Raw genomic sequence first — 23,853 nt, 5'->3', positions numbered from 1 at the left:
TTGTTATTAAATAAATCTATCAATTTTCAATAGTACTCTATCTGTGCATGATATATATTATTGTTGATATCATAAAGAATTGAACTCTTTCTTGAAGGAATGGATTAGTCTTTTGTAATACACCGTATATATAATATATGTCAAGTGGTACCATTTTACAATAATTGATGGTACTAGGTTTTATTGAAGTAATATGAATAATAATAGCCAAACATTTATGTTGGTACAATAATTGATTTTGATGAACAAACAAGATATCGAATTGACATTTAATTAGTACAACTTAAAAGAATTGATTTTGATGGCCAAAATATGGATTTGATGTTATTTGCCTAACAAATGGGAGGAAAATTCAGTCATGCTACAACGGTTCATTGAATTTTGTTGTCACGACCCAAAAATGGACGTGATGGCACTTGTCTTAACCCACCAAGACAAGTCAGCCTAAAACTCAACTATTACAATAAAATGCGGAATTTTTTTATAATTAACTCAAATATACCCCCAAAATCTGGTTGTCACGTGTACAAGCCTCTAAAGTATTACAATTGAATCAAAAGAAAAATACAAGTCTCATATGACATTGTTTCTAGAGTAGAACAAGATCATAAACATGAGTAAGAAGGTCTGCTGAGTTGACAAGCAGCTACCTCACAAATCTCCAAGAAGCCTCGAAAAAGAAGAGAATGACAAGTATTCTTTCCCGGAAGCTACTTTTGTTCTCGTTAATTTGTCGTTTACCAACATAAAAACCCTACTAACTTATGTTAACATGGGTCAAATAGTTAGGGTATTAATATATATTATGGCATTGACCCATTAACCACCAACTAAATAAATAAATTATTTAATATATACCCATCAATTAAATAACCGTAGTTATCGAATAATTCAAAATTTCAAATCAACTTCACCGACTAATCAAAAATTACTCGAGTCAACTATTGAGAGGGGTAAAAACGGTAATTTTATGTAAATTTCTAAAAATGACAATCCGGGTCATTACATTATCCACCACTAAAAATCATGTTCGTCCTCGAACATAAGGAAGAAGAAGAAAGAATATCGTCGTTACAAAAAAATATGAATTATGACCTACCAGTCGGTGTTCATCTCTCCAAGTGAGCTCCTCCCTAAGACCATTCCATAAGGATCAACTACTAAGAACTGGACTTTCAAATCAAACTTTGGAAGATCTATAAATCAAGAGTGATTATCAAGCCACAGGCTTTCCCATAAACCCAAGCTAAACCGAAATATACTGGACCATAACACAATCATCAGGAAAAATCTTTTCTCACATAACCATGATAAAATTCTGAATCAATATTGGCTACAACCAGAAGTAAACTTTAATCAACCACCACACACTCATAATGCATAAACCATCACAGATATTATCAAGATTTCCTTTTCACAACACAATCTTTTCACGATCTTAAGTTAAAAAAAAAATCCAATCTTTAGACATCGTGTACTCATCAAGGGAGAATCAAACTTATCTAACCCAAAGAAGAACAATATCAAGTAAACACCTAACAAGGGATACACTTCAAAATACAGAACCTCTAACAATACTCTTAGACAATTGTAACTCTTCATAGTAGCTCTTATATAAGTTCTCATAACCAAGGATGTGCAAGTAGAACTACTGGTATACTTCAACTATCCAAAACAACACCAAATCTGCCATAACTGAAATGTCCAAGTCTGCCCAAAGATGTCATCATACCAAGAGGACAATCATAGGATCGGCACACCCGATCCACCACTAGGAATTCACCCATAGATATGAAAACACGTGTAATATAAGCAGTGAATCATACTCCAAATAATGTTTAGTACGAAGAAGGTGGTCACATAAGAATATACGGAACCAATGTTGAATAACACTAAATATTTCTTCCAAAAATCCCATATAAAACATTTACATTCAGTTGACTCCATCTCTTTGATTTTTAGCTACTTACAATCCATCAATCTGGTCACTATTACAATCGTGCACCTACTCAATTTATCAAACCCCACATGCTCCTAACAGCACTCCACTAAGTGCAACACTCTTAATACTAACAGAACATCATAACAACACCAGCCATCTACTTTACTCTCAAATCGTCACTAGTATCAAAGTATTCTTAGCAAGCACATTGTCACCTCCAAAGTTTTCAAACTATGGCGCTCTCTCTTTCCAAATAAGCATTTCATGATAACTACGAGTCTCACACAAGGCTAATAGCACAAATTTCAAATTTGATAGTACCTTTCCATTTATTTATTTATTTATTTACATAATTACTTTTGATGTTAGCCTCAATTTACCAATCAAAACAAAATTATCCAAGTATTAGAAAGGTAATGATTATAACAATTCCTTACTTGAAGCACCCGTGATTCCTCTTCAATTTGTAAGTCCGCCGCAGGTAAGTTCTTTCGACTTCCGTCTATTCTCCCCTTTTCTCTTTTTTTTTTTTTCTTTCTTTTCTAAAATAAACCCTACTAACTTATTTTAATATTAAATAAGTTATTGACTTGACTCATTAACCACCAACTAATAAAATTTAATTATTTAATAAATATCCACTAACTAAATAACCGTAGTTATCAAATAGTTCAAATTTTCAAAAATTACATTCCGGGTCATTACATTTGTAAGAGAGGTGAATAAGATATTTTGATTTCAAAATGAAGCAGAAAATTAAATAGTTTATTTGTGTGCATAATAATTGTAGAATATACTTTATTTGTCTGTATAATAAGTGTATTTATGTATATACAATATTATTATAGTAGAATACATTGTATCCTTATACTTAATAATAGTGAAATATATTATATTTATACACTTAATAAGTGAAAAAAGGTATATTTGAATTGACCTTTTTTATTTTAACGGTGAAAAAAGATATATTTGAATCATTAATAAAACAACAGTTAGATAACTAATTCACTTTCTTTAATAAAAAATATATCAGCTTTAAATCATATATTACAAGATATATTTAAGCCTTTTTTCATTTGAAGTAAGATCAAAAAATTCTAAGAGCTCTTTATGTCCTTGGGCATTTTTTGTAAATACCTAATATTAATGATTGTAATATATTTACTTTATTCTATTAAATAATAATCTACCTCTTATAATCCCTCTAATAATTTATGCCTACTTGATTTAACTTTGACATCCTTAATTATTAGCACAAATTTTATATTGTTTCTCCATGTGTTTTTTCTGATAGGCAACTATACCATATCATTACCTTTCTAGACTTGACTATTTAGCACAAAATTGACAAAATTAAATCCTATAGGAGCAATCTTCATAAAGGTATGAAGAATATGTGTGCATTAGAGTGTTCGATACGGAAGAAAATATTTTTTAATTTTTTTCATATTTGATTAGTCATAATTTTTTATTTTTTTTTAAAAGAAAAAAACTAGTTTCTTAAAAATAAGAAAACTAACTTTATTAGCATAAATAAGAAAAACAAATTTTATAAGTGATATTTTTACATTGATTGTTCTCCTCGCACTGCAATACACCCCATCCCCACCACCTATTAACAAGAAATGTATGTTATAAAACATGAATTTTCAACTTCATTCCATCGAACCAATTCACTAGGAAAACTCATGGTGAGAAATGATCCTCTCTGAAATATAGGGAAGCTTCCTAATTTTCGTTTTCTCCCTGATTTAATCAAAATATTTGTGTGAATATCAATGAAAAATTTCAATGAGAAATTAGTGATTTTTTAATCATGCATAATATCTATCTAAATTATATACAAATTAAATACTTTTAAAATATATTTTGCTTATGTATCAAACACCCAAAAAAACAAAAAAAAAGTTTGAAATTAAACCCACTTAGTTATTTCAATGTGCAACCCTAAGCTACTCTTGCTAAATTCTAGGTGGCTAAGCTATAGGGTAGTACCATAGTACAGGTGCAATGCACATTTGGATAGTTTAAAATTTTGTCAAATTTATTTTTAAGTCTAGTTTTTTTATTTTTGAAAATGTTTGGCAAATATAAAAATAACTTAAAATTGTCAAAAATAACTTAAAATAAATTAAGAAGTGTTTGGTAAGGTTAAAAATATCTTTAAATAAGTTTAAAATGACTTAAAATAAGTTAAAAACCAAAAGTATATGTCTCCCCTACATTTTATTTTTTTGACTTAATAGTCATTTAAATTTAACTTTTTATTTTTAACTTAAAAACTACTTTTTAAAGTCAATCCAAACGGGCTCTTAAGATACAAAGGTCTAATTTGTTTATAGTAAGTTTAACATATTTGAATCTGAATACATATCAATTTGAATGTTAAAATATACTTTAAATTTTGACATTTTAAATTGTTGAAATATCGTATTAAGATCTAAATACGAAATAATTAACATTAACCAAGATAGTAGAAAGGATAACAAAGACTAATCCCTTATATTTAGGTGTATCGCTAAAATTTTAGATATAGTTCAAAAGTACTTGTGTGTTATCATTTATGTTTATAACTTAGTTAATTACATATTTAGTAGATAGTTCAGTATCACTACCAAAATTAGTGATCATAACAAAGTTATCGAAATGATTTTTAACTTATATATTACAAAAATATATTATAGTTACAAGTTTACTAGATGACACTCATCTGAATCTCAAATATAGCCAGTTAAGATGGTGTTGGGCCTTTGCTAGAGGCTCTTTCTGCAATTTGTCCACTGGCCCATTTGTTATCATTTGTTCAAGCCCAATTGTTAATATCGGTTGGGATCCATTTATATCGTTCTAAAATTAATCTAATATTATATTTTATTATATAAATATAAATAGAATATTTAAAAAAAATTATACGATGGTTGGTGATGATAAATTGGTAATAGTGATGATTAACATCTTTCTGTAATTGAAACTCTTTAATTTTAATATTACATGTTTCGTTAATGACAAATATTTTTATATCACTAATATCTGATAATTTTAAGGGTGAGGTCAGAGGATTAGTGACAAATTTAATCGAACTTAATAACTTGATTTACATCTTTTATTATTTTTTTAAAATTCATTGAATGTATTATTTTAGAACCACTAACTTTAAAATATTAAAATTCCGAATTTACACGAAAAAAATCAATGAAAGTCTATTTTAATAGGTTCTTCCGTTTACGAGAAAAAGATATTTATTTATTTATTTGGAATTAGACAAAAATATAAATTCTATTTTGGAGTGCTAAGAAAGCAAAAAAAAGAAAATCCGCCATGGATGCACAGCAACAGCAGAGACAACAAGGTGTTCCGGCTCGCCCAAGGTCCGGCGATGGCGGCGGAGACTTCACTCCGATTCTCACTGTGCTCGTTGCTTTCATCGCCATTTTCGCATTGGTGAATCAACTCTTATCCCTAAAATATCAATATACTGCTTCTAAATTATCTATTGATTTCTCCATGTATGAATTTGTTTTTGTTTTTGTTTTGATTGTCTTTTTGTAATTATTGATTTGTGTTTAACATGTGGAATGCATAGTGCTTGATAATTGTGTTTATTACATTAATTGTATTTGTGCAGCTGGTGCTTGATCAATAGTGTTAATTGTGTTTGATAATTGCGTTGACCACTATAGAGTGTTTAATCCATTGTATGATTCTCAAAATGATTTTTTTTAGCTTAAGTGGATATCTGCTTAAGTTAAACCAATCTAAGATCTGTAATATGAGCATCTGTTGACAAAAGGATCACCTTAAGATGATCATCTCGTGGCTATTGAGAACGAATGAAATCAGATGGTTCTATGAAAATTAGGAAAAATGATTCGTTCGCCTTTCTAAGAGGAGTAGGATGTTGGTGATGTAGTGGTTTTGATTGAATTGCTTTTTTAGAGTAAAAGAAAGATTAACTAGATTACAGTGTTTGATATTTGAGCTATAGAAGTATCAGAGCCTGTTTGGATTGGCTTATTTAGGTGCTTTTAAGCATTTTTGTATAGTTTGGATGATATAAAAAAGTGCCTTTGCACTTGTTTTTAAGCTAAAATAACAAAAATAAGCCAAAAGATATCAGTCAGTTATGCTTATAAGCCATAAGCTATAAGTCCATCCAAACAGGCTCTTAGTGGTGTGGTGTCCAGGGTGTGACGGCAGTCAAAAAATTGTAATGAGGACCAGGTTTTGAATTCAAACTGAGGGGAAAAAATTGGTGATTTCTTCTGCTTAGCTTGGTAGGTAGAGTTATCCGATACATGACTTGGTGAGGAAAAAACAAGCTATTGCTTAAACTAATCTTGAGTTTATGTGGAAAGGAAAACTGAAACCAGACATTGTTAAACTTGTATTGACAGTGTTAAGTTTTATGTGGAGACATTTCTCCACTAATCACAACCAAACATCACCTCAGAATAGTTGTGATTGTGTTGGTTGTTTTAGACAACATTTGTGAGCAGGATAAGGTTTGCCGCATTAATGCTCAGAACCTAGCACACTTCTCAGTTTTGACGAAGTTCTATTTAGTTAAAATGTTCTAGGATTAGTTGTCGTACTTTTCTAGTGTTTGTCCCAATAACAAAAAAAAGTATAAGTCGCATTTCCTTGAAACTGTTGTTTGATTATTTTTAGATATACTTGTCATGGGTTTTTACTTGCAATTGCTTGACACTGAAAATCGGCAATAGTCTGATGCTTCAGTATGCAATCTTCAATTTGTGTTGCATCTATGCTGTTGAGTAACTTGATAATAGAACTTGGGTAGAGTAACTGTGACTTACATGTTGGGGATGTGAGTTATTATTAGAAGTGTGACATCTTTCTTTTTATGGACAAGGTATAACTTTGACATCTTAAAATCATTTGCAGATTGTGGCTCCTTCTATTTCAACATTAAATAATAGTGTATCCATTTTACACCAAGTGCCGGAAGGTCATGTTGGAGTCTATTGGAGAGGAGGTGCCCTTTTAAATACAATAACTGATCCAGGTGATATAGTGCTTTGTCTAGATGGTCATTTGCATTTTTGTGGGGTATCTCCTTATTTTGAAGTCTATTGTTGACCAAACATGTATGTTTATATGTGTAGGTTTTCATATGAAACTTCCCTTTATAACTCAGTTTGAACCCATTCAAGTTACTCTTCAAACAGATCTGGTAACATTTCCTTTCTGTTTTTATATTTGTAAGGTTTTTTATCTCAAAATTTCTGAGATCCTGAGTTTCTAGCAGCAAGACTTTTTAGTAATATAAACCCTGATTAAGAATAGGGTCAATGATGTCTCTGGATCATGTGGTAAATGCAGGTAAGGGATATTCCTTGCGGAACCAAAGGAGGAGTGATGATCAACTTTGAGAAAGTAGAAGTAAGCTATCTACCTTGTGGGAATGGTATAATTATATGCAGGAATGCATTGTCATCTTATTTGTTTCATGTGCTTTCAGGTTGTTAACCGCCTTCGGAAGGATCACGTGTATGATACCCTGCTGAATTATGGGGTCAATTATGATAATACATGGATATACGACAAGATCCACCATGAGATCAATCAGTTCTGCAGTGCTCACAGCCTTCAACAAGTTTATATTGACATGTTTGATCAGGTAAGAATCTTCTCGGCCTCTATGTACTGATGGCCTGCCAGTTTCTGTAGTTAATGAACTATCCTTTTCTGTTTCTTCTGGCGTTTGTGCTGTTCAATGTGTCTTTAACGGTTTCTGGTTTTAACCTGCTGAGTCATGCTTTCCTCCCTTAGAGATTCTCTATTTCCATGCTTAAAATCCATGATATGCCTTCTGAGGCAAGGAATTGTCTGATTATTTACAGTCTCCGGGGTTCTAAAACAAAAATTCAGCAAACTTTATTTAGCCAACATTATTGAATAGTCTTGACGAGATGCCTGCCAAAACATTTTCAGATCGATGAAAAAATGAAAGATGCTCTTCAGGCCGACTGCACACGATATGCTCCAGGTATTGAGATTCTCAGTGTACGTATTACAAAACCTAGCATCCCGGAGAGCATAAGACGAAATTTTGAGAACATGGAACAGGAGCGCACCAAGGTATTAAGTGGAGAACTCTGCTTCTTCTTTTTGTCTGAACTGAATGATTTGTTTTCCTCCATCTGAGAAGTGACAAACTTGTGCCTATCTCCCCCGCTCCCCCAACCCCAAACCACACACACACACAACCAGAAGAAAAAAAAAAAGGAAAAGAAAAACAATGCCCAAGATCTTTCTTTGCATTATTGTTTCTCTCACCCTATCATCATAATAACAGCTATTGAGTACTGACCTTTATCAAAGTGTTCCCCAATGTGCCGTTGTTGCATTGTTAGTTCCTTCTGATGCAGATATTAGGGCTACGATTAACAGTGACTTAATTAGTAATCCATCCGTGCATCAATGATGTGTCACAGGTCTTGATTGCAGTAGAGAGACAAAGAGTTGCTGAGAAGGAAGCAGAGACGCAGAAAAAGATAGCAATTAGTGAAGCTGAAAGAAATGCTCATGTTAGTAAGATCCAAATGGAACAGAAGTTGATGGAAAAAGATAGTGCTAGGAAACAAGAGGAAATTTCAAATTCAATGTACCTAGCTCGTGAAAAGAGCCTGGCAGATGCATCTTACTATCGGTGAATTCTCTAAACTTATCGCCTATTTAATGAGGAGTGAAAATATGCACACTAACTAGTAATTACCATATCTGGGATTTTCCAGAACAATGAAAGAAGCAGAAGCAAACAAGCTGAAGCTTACTCCAGAATTTCTAGAACTGCGATTCATTGAAGCTATAGCCAATAACTCGAAAATTTTCTTTGGGAACAAGGCAAGGCTCATCTTCTTATTACATCTATCTCCATCCCCTCTCTTAAGTTTACGCCTTACGGCATTCTGTGCTTAACACAAAAAGTGATTTTTCAGGTCCCCAACATGGTTCTTGACCAAAGGCTACTTGGGAACTTTTTGCAAGAGGCTGTACCGCGAGCGGAGTCTTAGGGGTGTACTGTTTATGCTCTTTTGTTCCATCACATGGAGAATGATAAAATGTATTGGTTTATTTGTATGTTTCATTTTGTAGATTTCAGCATCATGTTTTTCCCCCTCTTTGAACATGGAAATTCTCCACTTTTGAATGTGATATTTGTTTGTGTCATTCCACGGATTGTGAATGGTAAATATCAAGCAGTATTATATGAAGATTTGATTCGTCTTAGTAAGCGTTTTGGACATAGATTTGGTTGAAATTTGAAAGAAAGTGTATTTTGAAGTTGAATTTGAAAAATGATATGTGAAAGTCGAAATTGTGTTTGGACATGTATTTCATTCGAGTATAATGAAGCTGTGAGTGAAGAAATATTAGTCAAAATATACTTTTCCAAATTTGAAACCCCATCTAATGAAACTAACCAAAAATAAATCAATTTTATAACCAATGTTTTGTTTTTTCTCAAAAAAAAAGGAAATTGCTTTTTGTTTCTTTAGTGTAAAAATTAGTTCAAAAAATATGTTTTAGTTGAGTGCAACAGTGTCAAGAAGGGCATTTGGTCTAGTGGTATGATTCTCGCTTAGGGTGCGAGAGGTCCCGAGTTCAATTCTCGGAATGCCCCCTTTATCTTTTTTGCACACCACTCGACTATCTACTAACCTTGATCTTTTTTGCACACCACTCGACTATCTACTAACCTTGATCTTTTTTGCACACCACTCGACTATCTACTAACCTTGATCTTTTTTGCACACCACTCGACTATCTACTAACCTTGATCTTTTTTGCACACCACTCGACTATCTACTAACCTTGATCTTTTTTGCACACCACTCGACTATCTACTAACCTTGATCTTTTTTGCACACCACTCGACTATCTACTAACCTTGATCTTTTTTGCACACCACTCGACTATCTACTAACCTTGATCTTTTTTGCACACCACTCGACTATCTACTAACCTTGATCGTAATTCTCCCATGCGGCTACCTAGGAGATGTTTATCCCAACTAAAATACGACATCACTCGACTATCTACTACCTCGGCTATCGTAGTTCTCCCACTCGACTACTTTTGTCTATCAATGCGACACCACTCGACTATCTACTAACCTTGATCGTAATTCTCCCATGCGGCTACCTAGGAGATGTTTATCCCAACTAAATACGACATCACTCGACTATCTACTACCTCGGCTATCGTAGTTCTCCCACTCGACTACTTTTGTCTATCAATGCGACACCACTCGACTATCTACTAACCTTGATCGTAATTCTCCCACGCGGCTACCTACGACTATCTCTTAACCTTTTATCCTAATCCTTACCTTTCATACTTTTCTATTTAAGATCATGTCATCGGTATGTAAAAAATTTCAAAAATATGAATTTGTTAATATACTTCATCATTTAAAAATATTAATGAAGTCAAACACCAAACGGACGGCTTACAAATAAAGATGAAAAAAGCAAAAGGTTGGTGAACTCAGATTAAACGTTTATTAAAATAAAAATTATTATTTTTTGATTGAGAAAAATCACAAAAATTAAGATTTATATTTACCAGTCTAAGATGTTTGTATGAGTTTGCTAATACTCTTTTAATTTGTATAAAACATATTTAATTAAGCTTTACACCTAATTTATTCAAACTTTTGACTAATCAAAACTAATAATTAGTTGGCACAATATGCCTAACTTATTGTGTGGTGTCATTGTCTTCTACTACTCGATGATAATTAGATCTTCCCACTTGAGTGAGTGGAATATTGAAAATTGACACAAAGACATTTGACCTTTCACGTTAATAGAGGGTCTATCGAAAATAATCTAATTATCTCTCGTAAAAATAAGGATAAAATCTGCATAAATTCCACCTTTTTTCAGATATTACTTGTGAGATCGAGCATATAGATAATAATTACTTGTGAGACCTATGTATATTAAGAGAAAGACATAGATAGATGATAATTTTTATTTTTTTGGTTAAAAAAAAGATGATAATTTATTTCATATCTTCATAATTAAAAGGTTTCTCTGCTTTATTTTCTTCTCCTACTTATTAGGTAATGCTTTCCCAGAGGCAGGGGAAAAGTTTGTAATTAAAAAAAAAGAAGTAAGAGATTACACTTTTTTTTGGAAAAGTTAGATTAGTATTGTATTGTGGAAAACCTAATATTTATTATTTTTTTAGACCATAATTGCACATATTTTCCTTATTTTTTGTGTGATTGATTCTGTTTTCATCTATCTACTTAGCAAGAATCTTTGCATTTAAATTAGTGGAGAAGAGGAAATTGAAAAGTCATCAAACATTATATATTTATGTCAAAGAATAAAATGATTGAGATGTCATTTTCTCTTTAATCAAAGGTATCAGATACGAATTATAAGAATGAAGAATTTATTCGTCAACAAATTAAAAATAGTTGCACAAAACTATCTCTGAATTGTTAGATAGTTTGTACTGGTATGAAATGAGCATATTCAAATTATTTTATTTCTCATATTAGATTTACTTTATGAATATCTGAATTAATTAAAATAGTGAACTTTAAATACCAAATGATTAAAAAAAATAAAAAAATGAATATGAGTTTTGACTTTTGATCCAAAGGCAACTTCAAAATTATGTACACCAATGGATGTGGAAATTGATAACTTTTCCAGCAACAAAAGGGGAGGACAAGATAACTTCTTCTATAGTATTTGTATTGAAGTTTAATTAATTTGAATTTATTTTACGTAGAGTCGTTCAAAGAAAACGTTATCTACTATTTTTTTTTCATATTTAGGAAAATATATGAAAAGATACCTATTTTAACACTAAAAAGGAAATGTTTTCAACAACTATAACTATTCATTTATATATAACTTAATTTAAGGTAATTAAATTTTTTAAAATGAAATAACTTTATCGAGAAAAAAGATTTTTATACATCCTTCTAAAAAGAAAAATTGTATATTTTAATTAAATTCATGTTGTCCCTTCTTGAGAAGAATAACATTATACTATTTGGGGAACCTTAACAATTTTTTTCTAATATACTACGATCAACTTAATTATATTGACTAAACTATAAATTTTAATGAACAAAATTACGAAAAGTTTTTAAAATGAAAGAAAGAGATACGTGGCAAAATGGGACCATGCACCTTAGAGTCTATTGAAATAGAGTTTTTTTTTAAAATATTCTATCTTAAAACAAAAAGAAGACTTTGACAAAGAATATTAGGGAAAATGGAAGAAAAAATAATATTGACCCATAGTCCCATATTAGGAAAAAAATGAAAAAATTTCATGATCAAACGCCCAATTATTACAAATCTTTTTAGCATAAATAAACTCTACATAAATATATTTTTACAAATCTTTTTAGCATAAATATATTTGTGTGTTAAAAAGTTTCTCCACTTAATTATCTTCTCCTACATTTTAGGTAATACTTTCCCATAGACAGGGAAAAAGTTTGTTCTAATTAATAAATAAAAAGGTTAGATATAACACTTTTTTGATTTAATGGTGTTTTTTTAATGGAAAACCTAGTATTTATTTAATCTCTTGGACAATAATTGCACCTTGTCAATTCAAATAATGACTAATCAACTTCAAATAGTTGGCACACTTATTTTATGAAGTAGTCTTTTGTGTCCTCATTCTTGTACTTAGCAAGAATCTTTGCACTTATATTAGTGGAGAAAAAATATATAAGAAAATTCAACTAGCACTACATTTTATATTAGAAGAATCGAATAAGATTCCTTCGTTTTTATTTAGAAATTTCAATTTCGAAGGACGAAAAGATGAAACTTTTTGGATAGAGAACACTATTTATTAATTAAATTAAAATTATCCCATAAAAATCTGAATTAGGTGGACAGTAAATTTTGAATGATGATAATTAAAAGAAAAAAGGAACACCAATTTTGACCCTAAAGAAAGTTAACTTTAAAAATTCTAAATCAATGGATGTGAAATTATGCCTTTTTAGCAACTTTGGGGGAGGAGGAAAAGATACCTATTTTAATCCTAAAAAGAAATGTTTTTAAAATTTAACTTTCTTTATAAATTTTTTTATAAATATAAATGTGAAAAAACAAATAGTCTTCATAATTTAAGGTAGTCAAATATTTCCATTATCTTGAGAAGAGTAGCATTATACTATTTGGGAATATTTTTAAATATGTTAATCATTAATATGTATTATCGTGGTTGTTGACATAAAGTTGACTTTCTAAGTGAATTGAATTCCATAAATTTAATGAACGAAAACGTTGAAAGTGAAATAAAGAGATATGTGACAAAATGAGACCACTCTAACTTGTTGAGTATGCTATCTTGAACCATCGACATCATTAAAATATATATATTTTTTAAATAATTATATTTGATCTTGATTGGCCTATTATCAATATACGAAAAAACAAAGAAAAACTTTACAAAAGAATTATAAAGAAAAATAGAAAAAGAGCATATTATCCTTAGTTTGTATGAAAGAGATAGATATTAATAATACCCCTACCTTAGCTTTCAACAAATAATCAAAAATGGAATCAGAATATAAAATTTATGAACTCAAAATTTTAATTATTTTGAAATTTTTGAAATAAACATAAAATTTAAGTCAAAGTTATTAATCTTTGAAAAACCATACAAGTCAACAATATACCATAATAAACATATTAATATTTTCCTTTCTTTGTGTGTGGGGGCATGTGAGGAGACATCCATCCAAATTATCACCATGCAATATAGTGGATGAAGACTTTTGGGCACATGGTTAGAGCCAGAGGTTCGATCGAATTCAATATATTTTGCTTAATGAATTTAGTTATATGTATATATATTAGATTTTAAATTTAATTATTAACATTCGAAATTATTATTCTAAAATCTTGAATTCAAAAAGTTCAAATTCTATCTCTACTTCTGGTATATATACTAGAGCACCATGAACATGAATTGTCTACATGAATATATTCACATACACAACTAAGTAGTTATAATCATTTTAATTATTTTTTTGGGGCAAAAAAGAATGGTTGATAAATGCTTCACTACTGTGGATATACATCTCATGTACAATAATGTCATAATTGGAATTAATTTTATATATATATATTTCTCTCTCTTTGTTGTTATTTTACTTATTATATAAGCCAATGCAATTCACACTTTCCAATATATCTCAATTTGTTTTGCAATTCTTGTTCTCTTCTTTTGCCCTTTCAATATAGCTAAATTTCACTACTTTAGTTTGCTTGGAGTTCCATTCTTGATGATGCATGTGAAGTAGTGTTCTTGGATATTATTTTGGTGGGTTTTATAATATAATTGGTATGTTATCTTTATCTTTTTCTCTCATATTCTTTACTATGTAAAAAAACTTTTAGCTTATCTTTATCTTTTTCTCTCATATTCTTTACTAGGTAAAAAAACTTTTAGCTTATAGATAATTGGTAATATGTGATTAAATAGGATTAACGATAACTTTTTGCTATTTTTGCGATATAAATTATCCTTCGCTAATTCATGTTATGAGCACTATTAAAAATATTGAAATTAGCTATGAATTTTGTAGCAAATAGATATTTGTTGTTAAATAGTAGTATTGACAGATTTGATTGGTTAGCTATAAAATGTGTTCATGATTAAATCTTAGGCTTTTTTGGTTGCTTGTGTTTGATAGTTGTTGAAAAAAATTCTGTAAATGAGTTGTTATTTAATTTTTACGTTTAGAAATTAAATTTATTTCTAGTGGAATATAAAATCTTTAATGACACAAATCATAACTTGTAAAATATTTATAATACAAAAATATAAAATTATATTTTATTTTAAAAGCAAATATTAAATGTCAACACTCTAAGATAAGTCAACAATTTCGCTTGTTGTAAAAGATTGACTTGATATAATTAAATTCATGCTTTTTGGTACAAAAAATAATTATTTACACTTTTATATAAACCTTAAATTGCAATTTTCAACTTATGACTCATCCAACTTCTTTAATTGACACTTGCCTAACTTTTCCTCATAAAAAAAAATAGTCGCATCAGATATTTTCATTAAATTAATTAATAAGCAAAAATAAGAAAACTCAGAAGTAAAAAAACACAAAATATGTGATAGACTCAAGATTATTTTTTTCGTTAAGAAAAAAAAAGTAAGTTTTTGTAATATATTGATAAAGTAACATAGAGTCTAACGTAATAAAGTAAAAATTGAATAACTATTCCTAAAATCTATATAACTTTTTGTAATGAAATTAACTTAATAATATGACACATGAAATAATAACTTCTTGTTATAGTAAAGTCAAAACACACTAATTAATTATGAAATCCAAGAAGAAAATGAAGGGGAGTAAGTTGCAAAAATGAAGAAACAAAGAAGATTTTTTTAATTAAAAAATAGAATTTAATTTAATTTGAAAAAGAATAAAAAAGAAAAATATGACAAAGAACATTGACTAACACCAGAAAAAAGACAAAAACAATAAATTTCTATTTCAACTTTCAACCATCACCCAATAAATAAGGAGAGTGTTATATATTTTATTTTGATACTGTCATTTAATTCATACGTGTTATTTAATTTTTTTTCTCTCTGTGTATCCATTTCAAAATAATTTCACTTAAAATTTTACATAATAGTTAAAGTTCAAATGCGTCTAGCTTGAAGTTCAATTATACATATCATAAGATCAAATAGAAATGTTTGAATTAAACAAAAAATAACTAAACATGAAACTTCAAACATTATTTTATCATACATTGTATATGTAAAATACCATACATACAAAATCTTTATAACAAGATATATATATATATATATATATATATTAAATAACGATATCAAAACAAATTTTCTATCTCAGAAAAATAGAATAAGATTATTGACCCTTCATTTAGGTACATTGTAGCATAGACAATTATCCACATGCAATTTGACCTCCCAAGATATTATATATATTGCCAAAGATCAAGGTCTTCTAGTTTTTTTTGTGTATTTTATTTTTTATCTGTGAAAATTTTGATTCCGCCATTAAAACGATAAAAGATTCTGACAACATGATTCACAGCTAAGAATAACAACAATCATTATTATATATCTTAGCTGATATTCATGTCCAAATATAATGGGAGTTTATACATACACTTTGTTTGGAATTACCAACAAAGAAAAAACCCAATGCTTCCCATTTTCCCAATACCAAATCTCTCTTTGCTTTGCTTTTCTTCAAAAAGATTCAAATTTTGATGAACATTTTGGGGTTCCATTCTTGTTGAAAAGTGGGATTCTTGATAAATTTTTTGGTGGGGTCTTATAATAGGTTGGTTATCTATCTTTTTCTTTGTAGTGATAAAATAAAAATCATATCTTTATTCTTTTTTCTTTATGTTGCTTGTGTTTGCACGTTTGTATATATTGTTTATTGTTGAAAGATTCAATTTTTTTGGATTATTATAATAGGTTCTTGATACCCTTTTGACATGGTGAATGGTTGTTGTTTGAGAAGAAAACAATGGATATTTGGTGGCCCAAATGGTGGTTAAGTCCAAAAAAATGTTCACTTTTTTGTGTTTTTTCATTTTTCTTTTTGTTAAAGATTCTTGATACCCTTTTGCAATATGATATGGTGAGTAAATTGAATTTTCATGTTTGAGAAGAAAGATTTGATTTTTATGTGGAAATGGTTTGTGAAAGCTATAATTTTGTAGTCAATTGTTTCCTTTTTAGATAGAAAATTTCTTACTTGTGACCGATTTATAGGTAGGGGTAAGGTTTGCGTACACTTTGCCATTTCCAGGCTCCGCTTTGTAGGACTACACCGTGTATTTTGTTGTTGTTTGTGCTATATTCAGATTGTTCATACATTTGTTTTCAAGTTTTTAGGGAATTTTGTGAGTAAAGTTTCTGTCTTTCTGGTTTCCTAGGATGCAGACAGATATGTATATGACAAACATAAGTTCCCTGTGTCTGGGGATGTGGTCCCCATGGCAGTGGAGGAGCTGTTTTGCTGATTTTCTCTTCTCTACTTCCATTGATGCAGACAATGAATTTGGGTTGTGCTAATCTGTTGTAACAATTTAAAAGATTGAATCTTTAATGTTTGTTATGCTTTATTTAAGCCGAGGGTCTATCGGAAACAACCTCTCTATCTCTACGAGGTAGGGGTAAGGTTTGCGTACAGTCTAACTTTACACTGGTATGTTGTTGTAATCTTCCTCTTTTTTGTGTCCCTTTCTTCTTTGGATAGGATTATTGGAGCCTTACCAAGTTGGCAGTTTTTTCACCAGAAAGGGTCTTATCTAGTGGATTCAAGATGTATATGGTTGAAAGCAAAGATGGTGCTATAGCTTGTATGCTATTTTCTTTGTTATTGTTAGGGACATGGCCAGCTCTACTGACTTTACTCGAAAGGCGAGGCCGTTTTCCTCAACATACTTATCTTGATTATACCATTACCAATCTGTTGGCTGCTGTGATCATTGCTTTAACCTTTGGTCAGTTTGGGCCGAGCACACCAGAAATGCCTAATTTTCTTACTCAACTCTCTCAGGTTAGTGCCCTTCAAAGCCAATATACCAGCTGTGTGTTTTAGGACAATGTTTCTTGTATTTGATTTAATGCATCGTTCAATTGGAAAATGGTTAAGGGGAGCCTTGGCGTAACTGGTTAAGTTGTTGTCATGTGACTAGGAGGTCACATGTTCGAGCTGTGGAAACAGTCTCTTGCAGAAATGCAGGGTAAGATTGCGCACAATAGACCCTTGTGGTCCGCCCTTCCCCAGATCCCGTGCATAAAGGGAGCCTATTTCACCGGGCTACGATTGGAAAATGGAATATATACAGGCACCTTTTTGACACGATAAAATGTAAAAAAGTAAATTAGATTACTATTCTCTTCCAAGATAACATATACTTCTGATTGATATGTAGCACTAACTCATACTCCTATTACTTTTTAATAGAGATATATATGAGCTTTTATTAATGAACATTGCAGGATAATTGGCCCAGTGTCTTGTTTGCAATGGCTGGAGGGATGGTCCTCAGCCTCGGAAACCTCTCAACTCAATATGCTTTTGCTTTTGTTGGTTTGTCAGTCACCGAAGTTGTCTCTGCCAGCATTACAGTTGTTATAGGTATCATTTTAACTTCAGCAACTTCTATTTTCCTGAAGTCGGTACAAGGTGTTGGAAAGATGACATGTGCTGTTCCCTTGGTTATGACAGGAACAACCTTGAATTATTACCTTGACGACAAAATTAACAAAGCTGAAATTCTGTTTTCTGGAGTTGCATGCTTCTTGGTTGCCGTTTGTTTAGGCTCTGCTGTTCATTCGTCCAACAACGCTGATAACAAAAGCAAGCTTGATAATTATTCAAATGACTGTAAAGACAGAGTCAGGTATGCTGTCATACTTCCCTTGTTAATTCTTACAATGTTTATGGCTTCCTTTCTTCTGATCATTTCAAGGAAATCGACCTTTTTTTGGCTTTAGGTTATCATAACGATGTCATGTATACGTGTAGAGCTAGATGACTTGCATGTGATGAACTAATACAATTTCTCATCTCTTTGTGTGTCTTCTCATGTTCCTCTAGTTATAACAGTGAAGTGCAGAATATAATTATACGTATATACTAAAATTTTGTCAGGCATAAATACGCGTCTACTCTGTTGTAGAACTTGATCAATAATCGCAGAAAATTGATGTCCAACTTAATTGCACATTTGCAGGACTAATGGAGTTACTTCCTTCAAACCAACAAATTTTAATCAAGGTATAGTGAGCTTGAGCATCTAAAATATGATTCCCATATCTTAGATTGATTTATAACATTTCGCAATGCTGAATATCCGATCAGGTGGCATAAATGGTTTGGAGGATGGAGATGCTTCTGAGAAGGCAAAATTTGGGACTGCGGCTTTCCTTATAGAACTTGAGAACACGAGATCAATCAAGGTCGGAATTTCTTTTTCTTATTGCATTTTCATTCTCACAGTAAGCTCACACTTTATCACTATACTTGCCTATAAGTCTCTAACTAGACTAAGAAGATTCTTGGCAAACACGAATTTAGGTGCAAGTATAACAAACAACAACAGAATAACTTACTAATGTTTTTGTAAAATACATTGTAGCTACATTCTAATTGTTAAATTTGTGTATGCTTGCAGGTTCTCGGGAAGGGCACGTTCATTGGTTTGACCATAACATTCTTTGCTGGGATTTGCTTCTCTATGTTCTCGCCTGCGTTCAACCTAGCCACAAATGATCAATGGCATACTCTCAAAGATGGAGTTCCACACTTGACTGTCTATACAGCATTTTTCTACTTCTCATGCTTTTGTTTCATAATTGCCATGGTTTTGAACCTCACCTTCTTGTACTACCCTATACTAAATGCACCCAAGTCATCGTTCAAGGCTTATCTCAACGACTGGAATGGCAGAGGTTGGGCCCTTTTGGCTGGACTTTTGTGTGGCTTTGGTAATGGTCTCCAATTCATGGGGGGTCAAGCAGCTGGATACGCAGCTGCAGACGCTGTTCAGGTTCGTGCATTTATCAGCCAATTATACTTTTACTATACATCAACTACACCTCATTTCGTTGACTATATGAATCCATTATGACATAAGGAACCTTCCTCCGTTATCTAAGTTCATTACCGCTCTGCAAAACTCTTATACCGGAGTCTAAAAATTGTTGATGTTAGAGTAATATTCCCTTTGTTCTAGTTACGACACTATTTCCTTTTAAGTTTTATTCCAAAAAAATGACATCTTTCTATATTTGGAAACAATTTAACTTTAAACGTCCTATTTTACCAATGACATGACTTTACAGACACACACAAACATCATCATGACATGTTTAAGACCATAAGTTTCCGCAGATTTCTTTTTTTTCTTTCTTAAACTCTGTGCTCAGGGATTGATTACTCGTTCTCTATATCGAACACACTTGGTCATTTGAAATATATATCAAATTTGCAGGCATTGCCACTTGTCAGCACATTTTGGGGGGTGATTTTGTTTGGAGAATATAGAAGATCATCAAGGAAAACATATACACTTCTTGCAGGCATGTTGTTAATGTTTACAGCAGCTGTTGCAATTCTCATGGCATCATCAGGACATCGCAAATAGCGCGACGTAGCGTAGTTGTAAGAATATGTTCTTCTGTACATATTGTGTTTACATTTCCTTGTTGTCACGACCCCTAAAATTAGGGAGAAATAATTTAATCGGAGAAAAGAGGAGGATTGATTTTAGTTAACTCCTCTCGTTTTTTATGATGGTGTTTGACTCAACACAGAGTTAGAAGAATGTTCATTTGGCTTTATGTATTTTTGAATGTATTTGAGTGAGTTCCTGAAAATAATTCTGTCAAGTTCAGTTCTGTCATAGTAATATATATATCAACATTTTAAGCTGCAAAACTATAGGAAAATAAGGATTCATGTTAGACTGACAACGAGCGTAAAACTAGTCAATTTATAAAGAACTCTTACTATACGTTATGATTTTAAATGAAACGACATGACTAGTTTGTCTTTATATTTGTGGGTAAGTTTAAAATAGTCCTTCAACTATACACTAAACAATGTGTCTTTTAAGTTTTTCGCATAATACTTTAGTCTTTATGAAATATTCAACAATTTATAATCTTTAGATTTGACGAAAGCAATGATTTTTTTGAACCATAAATGTCAATTTTCTTAATCAAATCATAAAAATGCAACAAAAAAACTACACTAGACCAAAAAGATATTAAAAATATCACACATTACCCCCTTCAAAAAGCTGCGTGAATATATTCAGTGTAATTTTTTGATACAAAATTTTAGAAATAAACCAAAAATAATAGATACTACAAAAAATGTATGTTCTTATTTCGATAAATATTTATAAGAGAAATATTAAAAATACTCCTGAACACGTAAATTATTAGTTTCATTTTCAAACTATAACTTCATAAACACCTTACTTTTTGAGAATTTTGGTAAGTATTAAAAGACTCAAATTATTAAATACATACTTAAAAGGACTATTTTTGAACTACCACCAAGCTTTCTGAAGCCGCCGGTGAACTAAGCAGCCGCCATAAGCACATACTGATCGGCAAAATCATCGGAAAAACACTCCGGTGAGTCAATTCTCTGATTCTCAGTAATTTATTTTCTAATTTTGCTTTTCTGCTGATGAAAAATGCAGTTTAATGAACAATAATCCGGTTTTACACCTGAAAATTTCCAGTTTTCAACTCGATTTCTCATTTTTAGTTTTAAAGATTCAAACTTTTGTGTGTGAATTCAAAATCTGATCCAAAATCTATTGCCAAAGGCTAACTAAGTGATAGTTCACAACATGTTCGACAAAATGTCCAACTGAACTTGATATTTTTTTATTCATTCTTGTAGTTTATGTTATTCAGGTATGGATATAGCTCATTGCCATCTAGATGGAAATGCTGATGCTGTGGAGTTTTGTCCACACGAATCTTTTCACAATGTTCTAGCAGCATGTACTTATACTTTACAAGAAGGAGATCAACCTAGTAGAACTGGTAGTATATCCCTGTTTGATGTTGATGCTGATTCCAGTCGCCTTAGTTTGATAAATAGAGTACAAACAGCTGGTATATTTGATATAAAATGGAGCCCGATCAGTGGAACTGTGGGGCCACTACTGGCTCAAGCTGATGCTGATGGTTATGTTAGAGTTCACAAACTTGAATCTTGTTTGGATGAATCACAAGTTCCTGGTATGTTTGAGCATCTCTTGTTGTGTTTTATGTTATTTATCGTCAAAGGGGAAGTGTTACATGAGGGAGAACATATTTAGTTTTTTATCTACTATGAAAACCAAGTTATGGAGTATCTGGAATGAAATGAGTCTAGTGTTGAGAAATGCGTCTAGTCTAACTTGGCATCGAGGTGTAGTATGTTGTTGTATTGAATCAGAGGCATATAAGGTAGCCCTCAGGTTGCTATCGGATTAGGAATAGATAGCTTTGGGAGATATCATTTCGTTGCTTTTATTAAAAATATATTTGTAAAAGCACTGAAATACACTTGTATGGGGTTAAAGGTACTTTATAGCAGTTATATGTAACAGAGGAAGGAGATAATGGAAATCTTTTAGTAATGTGTAGATTGGATGAATTGGAATACAATGTCTCAATGACCTTTGACGTAATACAAACTTCATAACCACCTTCATTTGAAACTAATTTTTTTCACTTAGCTATTAAGAAGTTATACTGGGTGTGTTGTTGCTGTTATTCCCATCGACCTCTTTTTCCCTTTTTCATTTAGCATTGGTGGTCCTTGAAGTACCTTGCTTCATTTGGCACTTTACTTTTAATAACCAACTGAAGCACTAACATGGCAGGATCTTATTATTATTACAGGGAATAGTTTACTGGAGATAAGCGACGAACATGTCAGTTCCTCTATGTGCTTGTGTATAGACTGGAATCCATCAGCTACATCCCTCGCTGTGGGGCTTTCAGATGGATCAGTCTCGATAACTTCACTCCTCGAGTCTCAACTGAGCATTTCCAGAGACTGGAAAGCGCATGACTTTGAAGTTTGGGCTGCCTCTTTTGATATCCACCAACCACAGCTGGTGTATACAGGTTCAGATGACTGCAAATTTAGTTGCTGGGATTTGCGAGATGATCCCTCTAACATAGCATTCCAAAATAGAAAAGTTCACACAATGGGGATTTGCTGCATTGCTAAGAGTCCAAGTGACCCTTATACCTTACTCACCGGTAGCTATGATGAACACCTAAGGGTATGGGATGTAAGATCAACCGCAAAACCTGTACATGAGACGTCAATCTCCTTAGGTGGAGGGGTTTGGAGAATTAAGTACCATCCTTCTGTACCGGACCTAGTCTTGACTGCTTGTATGCACAATGGATTTGCAATTGTCAAAGTTAAAGGCGATCAACCTGAAGTAGTTGAAACCTATAATAAGCATGGTTCCCTGGCATATGGAGCAGATTGGCAAAGAGGTCGCTTAGAGAAGAATAATGTCATCGCTACTTGCTCGTTTTATGACCAGCTCCTTCGTGTATGGATGCCAGAAGGTAATATTCCCGAATGACCCTATGTTCTTGGTAGAATATGCTTCTCTTTCAATAGCCGCCCAAATGACTATAGGATCATCGGGCTACTCTACCCCGATTCACCATTTTAAACCTTTTGTAGAAGGTATTCCCCTACCAACTCTTTCTACCTAAGGTGAATTTGGTGTCTTTCTGGTCAGTAATGGAAGCAATTGTCCCAACCATCGTAAAATAACAGCACCTGGCTTTGCCCATTCACAAGGACTTGATTCTATGTCCAAACATAACATGCCAGCAGTTGTGGTTACCATCACGGGTACTCAAGATATTGGTTGCTCGATCAACCAAAATCGAATTCAGATATTTTTATTTCTTGTTAACCAACATTGTTGTTGTCCTTTTAGCAATGTAATTTAACTTACACACTTTTATCAAAATTGCCAAACAATTCATTGTAATTCAAATTTAACTTATATGCTTATTTTCTTAAAACTTATAACGTTAAATGGTAATTATACATTTCATATCGATTATCCGTGACCACTTGTAGAATTACACTAGGTATGTTAAGCCATCTAGAAGTAGTAAAATCCACACCCCAAAAAAGATATCTTGCCAAAATTCCTCTCATCTAAAAATGATTATATTAGATGGAGGACACTTTTTGGAAAGGAAGTATCAGTGATTTCCACAGCTCGAACCTGTGATCTATAAGTCGCATGAAAACAACTTTACGATTGCTCCATGACTCCCTACCAATACCACTTGAATAATACAACATAAATATC

General features: G+C 31.8%; 3 protein-coding genes and 1 non-coding gene across 7 annotated transcripts; all 4 read left to right on the top strand.

The window, feature by feature from the left end:
* The first annotated feature begins 5,172 nt into the window (after positions 1–5,172).
* LOC102598385 (erlin-2-B) lies at positions 5,173–9,200 on the top strand. Its single transcript, XM_006348634.2, has 9 exons — positions 5,173–5,383; positions 6,848–6,968; positions 7,069–7,136; positions 7,286–7,345; positions 7,425–7,583; positions 7,898–8,044; positions 8,401–8,615; positions 8,701–8,809; positions 8,905–9,200. The coding sequence occupies exons 1-9, from the start codon at positions 5,261–5,263 to the stop codon at positions 8,977–8,979; spliced, it is 1,077 nt and encodes a 358-aa protein (XP_006348696.1). The 5' UTR covers positions 5,173–5,260; the 3' UTR covers positions 8,980–9,200.
* Positions 9,201–9,518: 318 nt separating this feature from the next.
* Positions 9,519–9,590, top strand: TRNAP-AGG (transfer RNA proline (anticodon AGG)). The gene has a single exon. It is a non-coding gene; the product is annotated as a tRNA-Pro (tRNA).
* Positions 9,591–14,138: 4,548 nt separating this feature from the next.
* On the top strand, positions 14,139–20,360 carry LOC102597636 (ureide permease 1). 3 transcript variants are annotated; one of them, XM_006348633.2, is made up of 8 exons: positions 14,139–14,308; positions 17,235–17,537; positions 17,984–18,122; positions 18,213–18,387; positions 18,721–18,764; positions 18,849–18,946; positions 19,162–19,536; positions 19,981–20,360. In XM_006348633.2, the coding sequence occupies exons 2-8, from the start codon at positions 17,301–17,303 to the stop codon at positions 20,131–20,133; spliced, it is 1,221 nt and encodes a 406-aa protein (XP_006348695.1). In that variant the 5' UTR covers positions 14,139–14,308; positions 17,235–17,300; the 3' UTR covers positions 20,134–20,360. The 3 variants fall into 3 exon arrangements, with proteins under 3 accessions (XP_006348695.1, XP_006348694.1, XP_006348693.1); XM_006348632.2 differs by lacking the exon at positions 14,139–14,308 and adding an exon at positions 15,998–16,307; XM_006348631.2 differs by lacking the exon at positions 14,139–14,308 and adding an exon at positions 16,413–16,613.
* Positions 20,361–21,005: 645 nt separating this feature from the next.
* Positions 21,006–23,449, top strand: LOC102597088 (diphthine methyltransferase homolog). Of its 2 annotated transcripts, none has more exons than XM_006348629.2 (4): positions 21,006–21,133; positions 21,422–21,751; positions 22,400–23,086; positions 23,266–23,449. In XM_006348629.2, exons 2-4 carry the CDS (start codon positions 21,424–21,426, stop codon positions 23,298–23,300), a joined length of 1,050 nt encoding a protein of 349 aa, XP_006348691.1. In that variant the 5' UTR covers positions 21,006–21,133; positions 21,422–21,423; the 3' UTR covers positions 23,301–23,449. The 2 variants fall into 2 exon arrangements, with proteins under 2 accessions (XP_006348691.1, XP_006348692.1); XM_006348630.2 differs by having other exon boundaries at positions 21,408–21,751.
* Positions 23,450–23,853: the final 404 nt, after the last annotated feature.

Source organism: Solanum tuberosum, unplaced genomic scaffold (genome assembly GCF_000226075.1).
Source record: "Solanum tuberosum cultivar DM 1-3 516 R44 unplaced genomic scaffold, SolTub_3.0 scf00103, whole genome shotgun sequence".
Lineage (NCBI taxonomy): Eukaryota > Viridiplantae > Streptophyta > Magnoliopsida > Solanales > Solanaceae > Solanum > Solanum tuberosum.
This window is presented reverse-complemented; position numbering and strand designations above follow the sequence as displayed.